This window comes from Dama dama, chromosome 9, assembly GCF_033118175.1.
Source record: "Dama dama isolate Ldn47 chromosome 9, ASM3311817v1, whole genome shotgun sequence".
In the NCBI taxonomy this organism is placed as follows: Eukaryota; Metazoa; Chordata; class Mammalia; order Artiodactyla; family Cervidae; genus Dama; species Dama dama.
Genome location: NC_083689.1, coordinates 18,297,301 through 18,311,473, shown reverse-complemented (window position 1 = coordinate 18,311,473; position 14,173 = coordinate 18,297,301). Strand labels below are relative to the sequence as shown.

Below are 14,173 nucleotides of genomic sequence, written 5' to 3'. Positions count from 1 at the left end.
AGACAGTAAAGAATCCACCTGGAATGCGGAAGACCTGGGTTCAGTCTCTAGGTTGGGAAGAGTCCCTGAAGAAGGGAATGGCAACCCACTCCAGTATTCCTGCCTGAAGAATTCCATAGACAGAGGAGTCTGGCGGGCTACAGCCCATGGCATTGCAAAGAGCCAGACACAACTGAGTGACTAACACACACACACACAATGCAATAACAATTTTTGTAGACTGTTAGGTGGCCTCTGCTGGCCCGGCCAGTGTCTGTGAGTTAGGGAAATGGACCTCTGGCCCCAGGAGGTGAAGCCCTGCCCCTAGTCCCTTCAGTCTCAGCTGAGCTTGTGGCCTGGTTACTGAGAGAAGAGCCAGGGGTCTGTTGATTTAAGCTAATCACTTTTAAATTGTTTGAGCATGGCTTTTTTGTGACAGGTATGTATGATCTTAAGATAACCTGTGTCTCCCCCAGGTTCCGGTCTGTACAGCCTGATTACAAACAACATTTGCTGCCTATTTTTAGAATGAGTAGTCCAGGTACTTAAAATAGCAGGGATTTTTGTCAGCCACATAAAACATTTTTATTAATAGAATTTTCCCCTTCTCTCTATTATAGAATCAAAGTCCTCTTGGCTTCTGGCCATACTTAGGGAGAAATGAAGTATATTCTTATCAAATTAACTTAAATCCTATTTGTTAGAGAAGGGAACTGGTGTTTCTCTTCCAGACCACTATGGTTCTTTCCCCCTCAGGCCTATAACGCCAAGAGCAAAAGCTTTGAAGATCCTCCCAACCATGCCCGGAGCACTGGAAATAAAGGGAAGGGGAAGGGGAAAGGTATGTCGTGGTATGTCATTCCCCTAGGCTCCTTTTCAAGTCTGTGTCCTCTAACTTGGATACTCATGAGTCAATCAGTATGAAAGAGCAGCCTCTGATGTTGCCTTCCTCAAAACGAGGTGGACTCTGAGTCCCAGGGACTTTGAGGAGAGCAGGTCAGGACACTGCTCTGACTTGGGGCCCATCTCCTGCAGGAAAAAACAGGACGAAATCTCAGACATGTGAGCCGAGTGAACTGGAGACAGAAATCAAACTGCCAAAGCTGCGGACCCTGGACGTGTTTTCCGGCTGTGGGGGACTGTCGGAAGGCTTCCACCAAGCAGGTGCGCTCCAGGGGCGTCTCTCCAAACACCCTGTTAAAAACTGGATCGGACAGGCTGTGTCTGGAAGACCTCTGTGGGCCTGGTCACAGTTGTGACTAGAGAGTCTCTTTCTGGGGAGTTCGTGACACGTCTGTGTCCCTATATCTCCCACCCAGGCATCTCGGAGACACTGTGGGCCATCGAGATGTGGGACCCCGCAGCCCAGGCATTCCGGCTCAACAACCCTGGGTCCACGGTGTTCACAGAGGACTGCAACGTCCTGCTGAAGCTGGTCATGGCCGGGGAGGTGACCAACTCCCGCGGCCAGAAGCTGCCTCAGAAGGGAGATGTGGAGATGCTGTGTGGCGGGCCACCCTGCCAGGGCTTCAGTGGCATGAACCGCTTCAACTCTCGAACCTACTCCAAGTTCAAGAACTCCCTCGTGGTCTCCTTCCTCAGGTAAACAGAGTGAAAGCCCCTCTGCGTTCAGTGCCACCCAAGGGCAACTAGACGGCCTGCCCCTGCGCTGCAACGCCTGGTGCCAGGGCCAAGCAGTCACCGCTTTAGCCTTCACTCCTGCAGAAGGCCGCTGCTGAGTGAGGCGCCAGTCTCAGCCTTGAGGGAGTTCACGGCTCCCTCTCCACTAGGGAGAGACCCTGAGAGCCGGCAGGTGCGTCTTGACAAGCATCTAAGCAGCTGGGAGTGGCTTCTGGCCGAGGAGGCCTCTCTGCTCTCTCCAGGCGCGGGGCTGACTCCCGGCCACTCCTGCCCCCACAGCTACTGCGACTACTACCGGCCCCGCTACTTCCTCCTGGAGAATGTCCGGAACTTCGTCTCCTTCAAGCGCTCCATGGTCCTGAAGCTGACGCTGCGCTGCCTGGTCCGCATGGGCTACCAGTGCACCTTCGGCGTGCTGCAGGTGCGCCAGGTTGGGGGCAGACGCAGAGGCCAGAGACGGGCGGCCATCCCTGGGCTGCAACAAACGGTCCCTAACTGAAAGCAGAGCTCCAAAGGGGACTTCCCCAGCACTTCCACTGCAGGGGGTGTGGGTTCGATCCCTGGTGGGGAACTAAGACCCTACATGCTGCTGAATGCGGCCAAAAATTAAAAACAAAACAAAAGCGCTCAAAGGGTCAGTCTTTAGGGTGATGACCTTTAGTGTGGGGGAGGCAGATACTGGGGCGTCTGCAGTGACAGGGCCTTGGGATGGTCAGAGGGGACGAGGCCTCTTCTGAAGAGCAGCTGCCCTGTGTGTGCCTGATCAGTAACTGACGGCACAACTAAACCTGAAACAAGTGCTGAAACAGGAGGGAGAGCTGGCCGAAAACAGTGTGTGTGTGGAGGGGAGGGTGGCCCTCGGCCCCAAGCCCTTCCAGCCGGTGTCCGCAGTCTCAGCCTCACTGAACGAGCCTCGTTGGCGGCCGTGCTCTGTCCCTGTGACTGCGGGCTGCCAGCGGGAGGCGTGGCCCCCGGTGTCTCCTCTGGCCACTCTCCTCCCCACTGCTGAGCCCACGGTACCTCCGTGTGTCCAAAGAGCCGGCTGAGAGCATCTGCGGGGTTCACGCCCACCTCCTCCGCGGGCTGCCGGCCGCCTCCTGGGATCGCTTGTCCCTCCCTCTGGCCTCGCTCTGATCAGGTGTGAGCCTGTGGGTTAACTTCCTGGAGAACGACATAGCAACCCACTCCAGTGTTCCTGCCTGGGGGATCCCATGGACAGGGGAGTCTGGCGGGCTGCAGTCCATGGGATCGCAGATTGGGATGCGACTGAAGCAACTTAGCACTGGCACTGGGGTTAAGTAGGGGCTCTCTGGGTGAGCTTCACACCAGTCAGCTGCTCCCCAAAGTCAGGTGCCACGGGCCCCAGCCCTCAGACCAGCGAGTCAGGGTGCCCGCTGACTGTGTGTGTCTCTGGCCCTCCCTGCACAGGCTGGTCAGTACGGCGTGGCCCAGACTCGGAGGCGAGCCATCATCCTGGCCGCAGCCCCTGGGGAGCCACTCCCTCTGTTCCCGGAGCCGTTGCACGTGTTTGCACCCCGGGCCTGCCAGCTGAGTGTCGTGGTGGATGACAAGAAGTTTGTCAGCAACATCACCAGGTAGGAGCCTTGCCCACCTGTGGTCGTGGTGCTGGTGAGGCTCGGGGGAGCAGGGGGGATCCAGGGGACCTCAGTGACAAGGCCCGGGCCCAGAGAAAGTGTTAGTGAGGAGCAGTGGTGTGGGATCCAGCGTGACCCCAGAACGCTCTGCCCCTCTGGGCTCATCCTGCCCTAGCACCCTGAGTGCAGGGCCACAGCCAGAGCCCACACTCTACACAGGGTCTGAGGAGAGTGCTGCCTCGGTGACCTTGGGTGGCCCTTTGACCCGAAGTCAAGGTCCCCTTTTCTGGAGAAGACGGTGCTAGTCATCAGGGATAGCAGCTGTGACTCAGGTGACAGTAGCTATGTGTCCCAGAGGTGCCAACCCTCCATGCTTTGTTGCAGGTTGAGCTCGGGTCCCTTCCGAACCATCACCGTGCGGGACACCATGTCCGACCTCCCTGAAATCCGGAACGGGGCCTCGGCACTGGAGATCTCATACAACGGGGAGCCCCAGTCCTGGTTCCAGAGGCAGCTCCGGGGCTCGCAGTACCAGCCTATCCTCAGGGATCACATTTGCAAGGTGACCAGAGCAGGCCTTCCTGCAGCTGCCTCTTGGGGACAGAACTGCGGGTAGATCCCAGCCTGGGCTGGGGGGAGCTGATGTCCGCCCCTCCCCTTCCACTCCTTCTGCTCTTGATCCCTCACCCCTAGACCAGCGTTATCTCAGCCGCCCCCAGCCTCACCACCTCACTGCCTCCTGCTTCTCCTCTTACTTCCCACCCTCTCACCACCACCACCCTACCCCACCGCAGTACTTGGTTGCGGGAAGTGTTCATCAGAGCTTACACTCTGAAGTAATAGGTCTAGGAAGACCTCACTAGGTCTAGGAAGTGTAAACTCTTCCTAGAGTAGGTCTGGAATGGCCACTGTTTGCCACCACGTCTCTCACCACCCCTGTTCTCTGGGTGACCCCGGGGCTCTCCGCCTCTGGCTCCACCTGTGCCACGTCCGCTCCTCCAAATCCTCCCCGCACTTGGCGGAAGCCACCTCTTCACCCATGCCCCCTTACCCCCGTCCCCGCTCTGGAGCTGCCATGGCACGTGTATGACTCCAGGCTGTGCCCCGTGGTTCCTGTCAGTCTCCCCCAGTGGGATGCGACCCGGGGGGCTCCCAGTCGCCGCCAGTGCGCCCAGTGCCCCCACGACAGTGCCCAGCCCCCATGGCACCTGCTCGGTGCTCCCCGAGCTGGGCGACAGCCGGGCCTACTGTGCTCCTCCAGGACATGAGCGCCTTGGTGGCCGCCCGCATGCGGCACATCCCCCTGGCCCCGGGCTCGGACTGGCGTGACCTGCCCAACATTGAGGTGCGGCTCTCTGACGGCACCCTGGCCCGGAAGCTGCGGTACAACTACCACGACAAGAAGAACGGCTGCAGCAGCACCGGCGCCCTCCGCGGGGTCTGCTCCTGTGTGGAAGGTGGGGCACCCCCTCCCCGTGCCCTGGCCCCCGGGCCCCGGGTCGGGCTTCCTCCTGCTTGGTGCAAAGCTTCCAGCCCCCTTAGGGTCTGCAGCCACGCGGGGGGCTCAAGGGGAGGGGCACGGTCTCAGGCTTTGTCAACAGGAGGTACAGGGGCTCAGGAGCCCAACGGCCCTGAGCTGGGTGCAGACCCCCTGGACCTGGGTGTCCCTGCTCTAATAAAGGCTGCTGACGGGCTTATGGGGCGGCTCCGCCCGGGGCACTGTCCACACGTCCCGCCCCACAGCCCCGTCACCGCCCTCTCTCCCTGCAGGCAAGCCCTGTGAGCCTGCGGCCCGACAGTTCAACACCCTCATCCCCTGGTGCCTGCCCCACACCGGGAACAGGCACAACCACTGGGCCGGCCTCTACGGGCGTCTCGAGTGGGACGGCTTCTTCAGCACAACCGTCACCAACCCCGAGCCCATGGGCAAGCAGGTAGGTCTGCGGGCCCCTTGGGCCTGCGTGGGGGCGGACTCGCCGGCCAGGGCCAGGTGGCCTCCTGTGGCACGGTCGTAGGCGTTGCCCTCACACCCGCCCCCACCACGCTTCTCGCCCAGGGCCGCGTGCTCCACCCGGAGCAGCACCGAGTGGTGAGTGTCCGCGAGTGCGCCCGCTCCCAGGGCTTCCCAGACACCTACCGGCTCTTCGGCAACATCCTGGACAAACACCGGCAGGTCAGTGGATGGACATGGAGGCGGGCCGCCGGCGGCTCCCACGGAGCAGGCCTGGCGAGAGGAGGGCGGGGTGGGTCCGTGGGGAGCTCGGCTCACACGGTCACTTCTGAGGGGATGCTGAACCCCCTCAGCTGGTTGACTGGCTGGCCTCTGTTCCCAGGAGGGCGGTGGTAAGAAAGGGGTAACCCGCCCTCCCTGGGGCCTCGGGTCCTCATGGGTCAGACGGAATCACTAAGCGTGTGATTGTTGTTGACAGCTGAAGGAGATTTAGCCCAAAGGAAACTTCCAGCACGTCACACACAGCAGGCTAAGTGTGTGGTGGTGCAGACTCACTGTCTTGTCACCAGGCGTTGAAATGAACCAGTATCTCCTTCTGTTTTTCAGAGCACTGGGTTTGGCTCTTAAGTAAGGTTCATCTAAGTAATGCAGGTGCTTGGCTGGGGTTACAGTGGGACCTTGCCATTTCACACCGCCCTAACCCCCCAACATCCTGTTCTCCCGGAGTATCAACTCTCAGCCAGAAGTGAGACCTGGCAGCTTCTGTATCTGGATTCTGAGATTTTCTAAAGCCTTTTAAAGCCCCTTTCGCTGGCTGATTCTTGACCCATCAGTGTTTGGGGTGGGAGGAGGGTGCACCATCCCAATGGAAGGGCTTTGGAGGCCCCGTGAGCCTGAGGCCAGGGTCCCAGTGCCCGGGCCTGAATGGAGGCTGGTGCGGACTCCGGCCGTGCCAAACCAGGTGTTGCCCTCCTTCCCTCCTGCAGGTTGGTAATGCTGTGCCGCCGCCACTGGCCAAAGCCATCGGCTTGGAGATCAAGTGCTGCATGTTGGCCAAAGCGCGGGAGAGCACCTCAGGTATGGTGCGGGCGGAGCCAGCAAGGGTGTGGCGTCAGGCTCTGGGACTGGGGTGACTCACCCAGGGGCCTCGCGTCACTCAGGGCTGCTGAGAGACTGAGCAGGCGGGCGGGTGGGTAAGTGGACAGGCGCTGGGGCCCGGTTCTGTCCTGTGACGGAGTCTGGCTCAGTTGGGCCCACCGTGCACGCTAACCCAGGCAGTCTGGAAGCCTTTAGGGGACACCTGAGCAGTGCTCAGTCTCTGAATGTTGATACAGAGCTGCCGCAGGCTCTTACCTGGTTGTCCTGTAATGTCGACACCTGGGCATTAGCATAGCTCCTGATGAATGTACCTGTTGTACTTGTCTGTTGCTTACTGTAACATATGTTCCCTGCTGTGACTCTCCCTTTTATTTCCCTTCAGCTAAAATCAAGGAGGAGGCTGCCAAGGACTAGTTCTGTCCTCCCATCACCCATGTTTCTGCCACCAGAGATCCCCAACGTGCACTGATATTGTTGTATTTTTCACATGTCAATCAGTCAGTTCAGGTGTGTCGTATGCGGTGTTTGTGGCCTTGGCTGACACGAAGCTCTTCAGTGAGATTTGCCTATTGGCTAATTTGACTTAGTGATCAAACTGTGCAGTACTTTGTCCATTCTGGATTTTAAAAGTTTTTTATTACGCATTATATCAAATTTACCACTGTATGAAGTGGAAATTAAGACTTTATGTAGTTTTTATATGTTGTAATATTTCTTCAAATAAATCTCTCCTATAAATCACCCTGGGTGGCGACTCACAATTTACAAGGGACTTCTGGCTGCCTCTCCACTGAGGCCGGATGAGAGTGGGGTCATTAGTGCCGAGTATGACCCCACAGAGGTGTTCGTCTGAAGTTAGATCATGCCATGTGTGTTTGGGGTAGAGACTGTGACTCAGTGCTGGCCAATGACATGTAAGTAGAACTTGCTGGGGTTGTTTCCAGGAAAGCCTTTTATTTATTTATTTTTTGGCTACACTGTGAAGCATGCAGGATCTTAGTTTCCCAACCAGGGATCAAACCCATGCCACCTGCACTGGGAGCATGGAGTCTTAACCACTGGACCACTAGGGAAGTCCCCAGGAAGTCTTAGTTGGCCTTCATCATGGCCTTGAATCTCTTTGGTCTGGAGTGGGCTGTGATGCCTGGCAGTGCAGCAACTATCTTGTGACCACGAGGCCAGAAGCCCCACACAACAGATGGTGGCACAAGACGAGAAGCATCACTTGGACCCCTGGCCTGCCACCCCCAGACAGACCCTTTATTTGCTTAAGAATCTGTTAGGTGGACTTTCCACACTTTCAGCCTGACTCAATGCTACTGAACTCTAGGAGTATCTAGGAGTATTTTCTTTGGTTCATCTTTGGGAAAGACCTGCTGTAAAACGACGATGAAGCAGAAGCAGACCGAGAAGTGTCACTCCCCAGCACACACGCCCCAGAGGGCCACTGTTAGGATGTCAGGTAGCACCTGCCCCACCTCTTATCTACTCAGGAGGGCACTCGGTGGCGCCTCTACTGGAACATGCCATGTAAGTCACAGGTGCCTTAATCACAAGACTAAAGGACTAGAGAGCGTTCAGATGAAAAATCATTCAGCTCCTTCATAAGTAGTCTGGCTTCCCTGGTGGCTCAGTCAGTAAAGAATCTGCCTGCCAATGCAGGAGACAGGTTTGATCCCTGGGTCAGGAAGATCCCCTCAAGAAGGAAATAGCAACCCACTCTGGAGTTCTTGCCTGGAGAATCCCCATGGACAGAAGAGCCTGGTAGGCTACAGTCCATGGGGCTGCAAGAGTCAGACACGACTTCACAACTTAGCGACTAATCCACCACATAGTAAGTAATTAAATGTTTCATCTTCCTGCTGTTGTAAACGGCACCATGCTTGGCATCCTTGTGTGGACTCTTCTACTGTGTCACAAAGGTCCATCTAGTCAAAGCTATGGTTTTTTCCAGTAGTCATATAGCTGTGAGAATTGGACCATAAAGAAGGCTGAGCGCCAAAGAATTGATGCTTTCGAACCATCGTTCTGGAGAAGACTTGAGAGCCCCTAGGACTGCAAGGAGATCAAACCAGTCAATCCTAAAGGAAATCAACCCTGAATATTTATTGGGAAGGATTGATGCTGAAGCTAAAGCTCCAATACTTTGGCCACTTGATGTGAAGAGCCCAACTCATTAGAAAAGACCTTGAGGCTGGGAAAGATTGAAGGCAGGAGGAAAAGGGGATGACAGGATGAGATGGTTGGATGGCATCCCTGACTCAATGGACATGTGTTTGAGCAAACTCTGGGAGTTGGTGATGGACAGGGAGGCCTGGCGTGCTGCAATCCATGGGGTCGCAGAGTCCGAAATGACTTAACGACTGAATGATGATCTAATTTATTCTGTCAAAAATCATGACTGAGATTTGAGGGGTTTTTAAGCCTTTTTTTGTATGTTTGTGTACAGTTCAATGGCATTCAATACAATCACTCTATTGTAGAACCATCACCACTATGTATTTCCAGAACATTTTTGTCATCCCAAACAGAAACTTTATAGCCACTAAATAATAACCCCTCACTCCCCATCTTCCCCTGCCCAGCCCCTGGTAACCTCTACCCTGTACTTTCTGAGTTTCCCCATTCTAGGCATCTCATATAAATGGGACCACAGTTAGCCTTCTGTGTCTGACTTCTTTCACTCAGCAGAACACTTTCTAGGCTCATCCATGTTGTAGCACTGGTTAGAACTTCCTTTTTAAGGATGAATAATATTCCCTTGTATGTATACACATTTTGTCCATCAATCTGTCACTGGACATTTGCATTGCTTCCACCCTCTGGCTATTGTGAATAATGCTGGAGTAAACACTGATATACAAGTATCTCTCTGAGTTCCCGCTTTCAGGTCTCTGGAGTATATACCTAGGAACAGAATTGCTGGATCACACAGTACTTCTATGTTTAACTTTTTGAGGAACCAGCAAAAAAAAAACAACTTCTTTACAGCAACTGTACCATTTTATGTTTGTGCTAGCAACACACAGATGTTCAACTCTCTTTATATCTTTGCCCACACTTGTTATTTTCTGTTTCATAATAGCCATCCTAATAGTGTCTCGCTGTGGTTTTTACTGGTTTCAGGTTTATGGTGTGTGTGTGTGTGCATGTTCATTTTTATTTTTTTAAATTGTGAAATACATATGATGTAATTTTCCATCTTAACCATTTTTAAGCGTGCAGTTCAATGGCACTAAGTAATTTCACACTGCAATTACATCAGTATCATCCATCTCTAGAGCTCTCTTCATCTTGTGAAACTGAAACTGTCCCCATTAAACACCAATTCTGAAGGCTGAGGGAAGGATGGATTGGGAGTCTGGGGTCAGCAGATGCAAATTGTATATAGGATGGATAAACAAGGTCCTACTGTGTAGCACAAGGAACTATATTCAAAAGCCTGTGATAAACCACAGTGGAAAAGAATATGAAAAGAATATATACATATATAATTGACTCAGTTTGCTGTACAACAGAAATTAACAATACTGTAAATCAACTACACTTAGGAAAAAACCCTAACCCCCCATCCCTCCCCAACCTCAGCCCCAAGCTCCCACCATCTACTTTCTGTCTCTATGGGTTTGACTCCTCTAGGGACTTCATAGGAGCTGGAATCATACAGTATTCCTCTAGGGACCTCATTGGAGCTGGAGTCATGGAATCAGTACTGCATGGAATCATGCAGTACTTGTCCCCCTTTTTTTTTTTTTTTTTTGTCTTTTATTTGTTTTGGTTTTTTGTTTTGGCCATGCCCTGCAGCTTGCAGAATCTTTTCTTAAATTTTAATTTTTATTGGCGTATATGAAAGTGAAAGTTGCTTAGTCGTGTCCGACACTTTGCGACCCCGTGGACTCTAGCCTGCCAGGCTCCTCTGTCCATGGGATTCTCTGGGCTAGAATAGTGGAGTGGGTTCCCTTCTCCATGGGATCTTCCCAAACAAGGGATTGAACCCAGGTCTCCCGCATTGCAGGCAGATTCTTTACTGTCTGAGACACCAGGGCAGCCCACAAAAACTCAAGTGGGTAGGTAGGCTATCCCTTCTCCAGGAGATCTTCCCAACCCAGGGATCAAACCCCCGTCTCTTACATCTGCACTGGCAGACGGGCTCTTTACCAGTAGCACCACCTGGGAGGCCCTTAGGTCACCACAGAACATTGAATAGAGTTCCCTGTGCTATATAGTAGGTTCTCATTAGTTGTATATTATATATCGTAGTGTATATATGTCAGTTTCAGTCTCCCATTTCATCCCACCCTCTTCCCTTGATATCCGTAAGTTATTCTCTATATCTGTATCTCTATTTCTGCTTGGCAAATAAATTCCTCTGTACCGTTTTTCTAGATTCCACAATATTTTTCTCTTTCTGACTTACTTCACCCTGCATGCCAGTCTCTAGGTCCATCCATATCTCTGCAAATAGCACTATTTCATTCCTTTTTTATGGCTGAGTAATATTCCATTGGATATATGTACCACATCTTCTTTATCTATTCCTCTGTTGATGGACATTTAGGTTTCTTCCATGTCCTGGCTATTGTAAATAGTGTTGCATTGAACATTATGGTACATGTATCTTTTTGAGTTATGGTTCTCTCTGGGTATATGCCCATGACAGCTTGTAGAATTTTAGTTTCCTGACCACGGACTGAATAAACCTGGGCCCTCAGCAGTGAGAGCCCAGAGTCCTAACCACTGGACCACCAGGGAATTCCCAGAAGTTCCTTCCCTTTTAAGACTGAATAAAAAAAAAAAGTGAATAATATTCCACTGTATGGATGGACCACGTTTTGTTCATTCGTTCATCCATCAATGGACACTAGGGTTGCTTCCACATTCAGGCTAGCGTGGATCATGCTGCTATGAATGTGGATGTACAAACACCTGTTCAAGGCCATACTTTCAATTCCTTTCTGTATATACCCAGAAGTAGAATTGCTGGGTCATATTTCTATTCTGTAGTCATTTTATTTCTACATTTTTGAGGACCCATCATACTGTTTTCCATAACAGCCAAGTTGTGTTTTTGTTTTTTATTTTTTGGCTTCACCCCACGGCATGTGGGACCCTAATTCCCTGATCAGGGATTGAACCCACATCCCCTGCATTGAAAGATGGAGTCTTAACCACTGGACCACTGGGGAAGTCCAGATTGTTTTGTTTTGTTTTAAATGAAATAAGTATTGAAAGGACAGGTGAAGACTCTTGGTCTTCCCCGCTGCTACCTCCTCAGATGCAACCATGATGAAAGTGTTGCTGTGTTTCTTTCCTGTCCAGGTTTTTACCATTACCACATGTTCCTAAACTCAGTTAGTCTCTGCATCTTTAAAAAACATTAGGTTCATCTATTCTACTACACGTATCTATCGGCAACCTGTTCTTCTCCCTCATGCACGTTTGCAATTTTCAAACAAAGGCAAGCTATAGAAAAAAAAGACAACACTGAATCCCACAATGGCCAGAAAGAATGGTCAGTATTTGTTTCCCATTTTTGTGTCACAAGGAAGCTTTTCTAACACCCCATCGTCGCCACAATGACCACGATCACGCACATATGTAATGTGTCCACACTGACAAGCAATTGTTTGCAACTGCTAACTGAAAACTGACACAAACAATCACACAACCACTGACTATTCCAGCACTGGTTCCAGTGCTGGGCATGCATGCAACAATCACACAGACCAACATCATCCCCACTGTCTCAAGAGAAAAGCGGGCAGACAAACTCCACAAAGAGTGAGGGTTTTTTTTTTATTTGTTTGTTTGTTTTTGAATGAGGGGGTTTTAAAAAGCAAGAAATACTACAATCAAAATAAAGCAGAGAACTTGGGGATTTCTCTGGTGGTCCAGTAGCTAAGACTCCATGCTCCCAATGCAGGGGGCTCAGGTTTGATCCCTGGTAAGGGAACTAGATCCTGCATGCTACAACTAAGAGTTTGCATGCTGCAACTCAAGATCCTACATGCCACAACAAAGACAGAAAATTCCACTTGGCCAAATACATGATTTTTTTTTTAAAGCAATGAATTGGGATGGTCTGACTCTGACTCTGATCCTTACTTTGTTCCTCTCCAGATTTTATTATTAAAATGCACACATCTTATATATGCAGCTGGACTGTTTTCTAAGGATCTGGCTCTTTTTTTTCTTTTTTAAAGGATAGCTGGACTTTCTACTTGTGTATTTGCTTATGTCATCAACTTCCCAGATCAAGATGAAGAAAATTCCCTTCACCTGCCTGGCACTGCAAGCTGGTTCCATCTCCATTAAGAGATGATCACAGATGATTTGTTACTATGGATTAGTTATGCCTGCTAGAGAATTTCACACCAGTGGAATCATATGGTGTCTATTCGTTTGTGTCTGAGACATGCATCCATGTCACTGTATCAGTCATTTGCTTCCCTTTATTGCTACATGGTACTCCATTGTAGAGATGAACAGTTTGTCCATGCCTCTGCTGAGGGATTTTTTTTTTTTTTTTTTTGCTGATGGATTTTTGAATTCTGTTATGTCCTGAACTGTGTCTCCTACAAAATTCGTATGTTGTACCTCAGAATGTGAATATATTTTAGGATAGAATCTTTAGTATATGTGCTGCCGAATCGAGCACAGGATAGAATCTTAAAAAAAATTTTTTTTAATTAAAAATTTTTTTAAAAGATAAATAAAACGAGATCATTAGGGTGGGCCCTAAGCCAATAGGCCTGGTGTCCTTATAAGGACCATGTGAAGATGCAGGGAGAAGACAGCCATCCACAAGCCAGGGAGATAGGACTCAGAAGGACATTTTGATCTCAGACTCCCAATCTCCAGAACTGTGAGAACATAAATTTTTGTTGTTTATAAGCTGTTCAGTCTGTGGTATTTTGTTATGGCAGAAACAAATTCAAATGGTTCCCAATTTGGGCCATTGTGAATAAATCTGCTATGAAAGTTCATGTGCATGTCGGAATATGTGACCTTCTGTGGATGTGTGTTTCTGGTGCTCTTGAAGAATATCAAGAAGTGGAATTCCACCTGTGGGCACCAGTGAGTCCCTTGGAACTGCTGCCAAGTTTCCGAGCGGGGCCACACCCTGAGCATCCACACTCCCCTCCTGACGCCCTTTGTAGAGTGCCTTCTGCTTTTGTCTTTTTTTTTTTTTTAATTAATTATCTTTACTTTTGGCTGCACTGGGTCTTTGCTGCTGCGTTCGGGCTTTTCTCTAGCTGTGGGGAGCAGGGGGCTTCTCACTGCTGCGGCTTCTCTTGTGGTGCACGGGTTCCAGGCACGGGCCGGCTTCAGCAGGTGCCGCTCGCGGGCTCACTAGTTGCAGCTCCCAAGCTCCGGGTGCGCCAGCTCAGGAGCAGCACGGGAGGCTAGTGCTGCACGGCATGTGGGATCTTCCCAGACTGGGGATCAAACCCCTGTCCCCTGCATTGGCAGGCAGATGCTTTCCCACCGGACCACCAGGGAAGTCCTGCTCTTATCTTGGCTGCTGTCCTGTGGAATCTCTGGACATGGAAAGAATGTTGGTGTGATGATGAAGGACCAAAAGAATGGCTCAGGGACTTCTTTTCCATCCAACCTTGGACTCAGGCTTCTCCCCACTGTCCTAAGCTTCCCTTGCCCCCCTTTTATTACTCCTTAGAAATACCTGATTTGAAAGAAAAATACATATTCAGTGTTTAAGAAAAAGTTTTCCAGGGACTTCCCTGGCAGTCCAGTGGTTAAAACTCTGTGCTTCCACTGAAGCGGGTGCAGGTTCAAGTCTCAGTCAGGGAACTAAGGTCTCACATGATGTGTGGTGCAGCCACCACATAAAAAAATAAATAGAGAACTAAAACGAAAATTGTATTCCATACAGAAAGAATACTGAAAT

At 51.0% G+C, this 14,173-nt stretch overlaps 1 protein-coding gene across 3 annotated transcripts in view; it reads left to right on the top strand.

Moving 5' to 3' along the window:
- DNMT1 (DNA methyltransferase 1) overlaps positions 1 to 7,005 on the top strand; it is a 42,590-nt gene extending 35,585 nt beyond the window's left edge. For all 3 annotated transcript variants that reach the window (XM_061150267.1, XM_061150265.1, XM_061150268.1), the window contains 11 exons: positions 736 to 820; positions 1,015 to 1,143; positions 1,299 to 1,581; positions 1,900 to 2,041; positions 3,049 to 3,215; positions 3,600 to 3,777; positions 4,477 to 4,672; positions 4,986 to 5,149; positions 5,272 to 5,388; positions 6,153 to 6,243; positions 6,647 to 7,005. In XM_061150267.1, coding sequence (XP_061006250.1) covers positions 736 to 820; positions 1,015 to 1,143; positions 1,299 to 1,581; positions 1,900 to 2,041; positions 3,049 to 3,215; positions 3,600 to 3,777; positions 4,477 to 4,672; positions 4,986 to 5,149; positions 5,272 to 5,388; positions 6,153 to 6,243; positions 6,647 to 6,678 — 1,584 coding nt within the window. In that variant the 3' untranslated portion in view covers positions 6,679 to 7,005. The remainder of the gene's footprint in view (positions 1 to 735; positions 821 to 1,014; positions 1,144 to 1,298; positions 1,582 to 1,899; positions 2,042 to 3,048; positions 3,216 to 3,599; positions 3,778 to 4,476; positions 4,673 to 4,985; positions 5,150 to 5,271; positions 5,389 to 6,152; positions 6,244 to 6,646) is intronic.
- Positions 7,006 to 14,173: the final 7,168 nt, after the last annotated feature.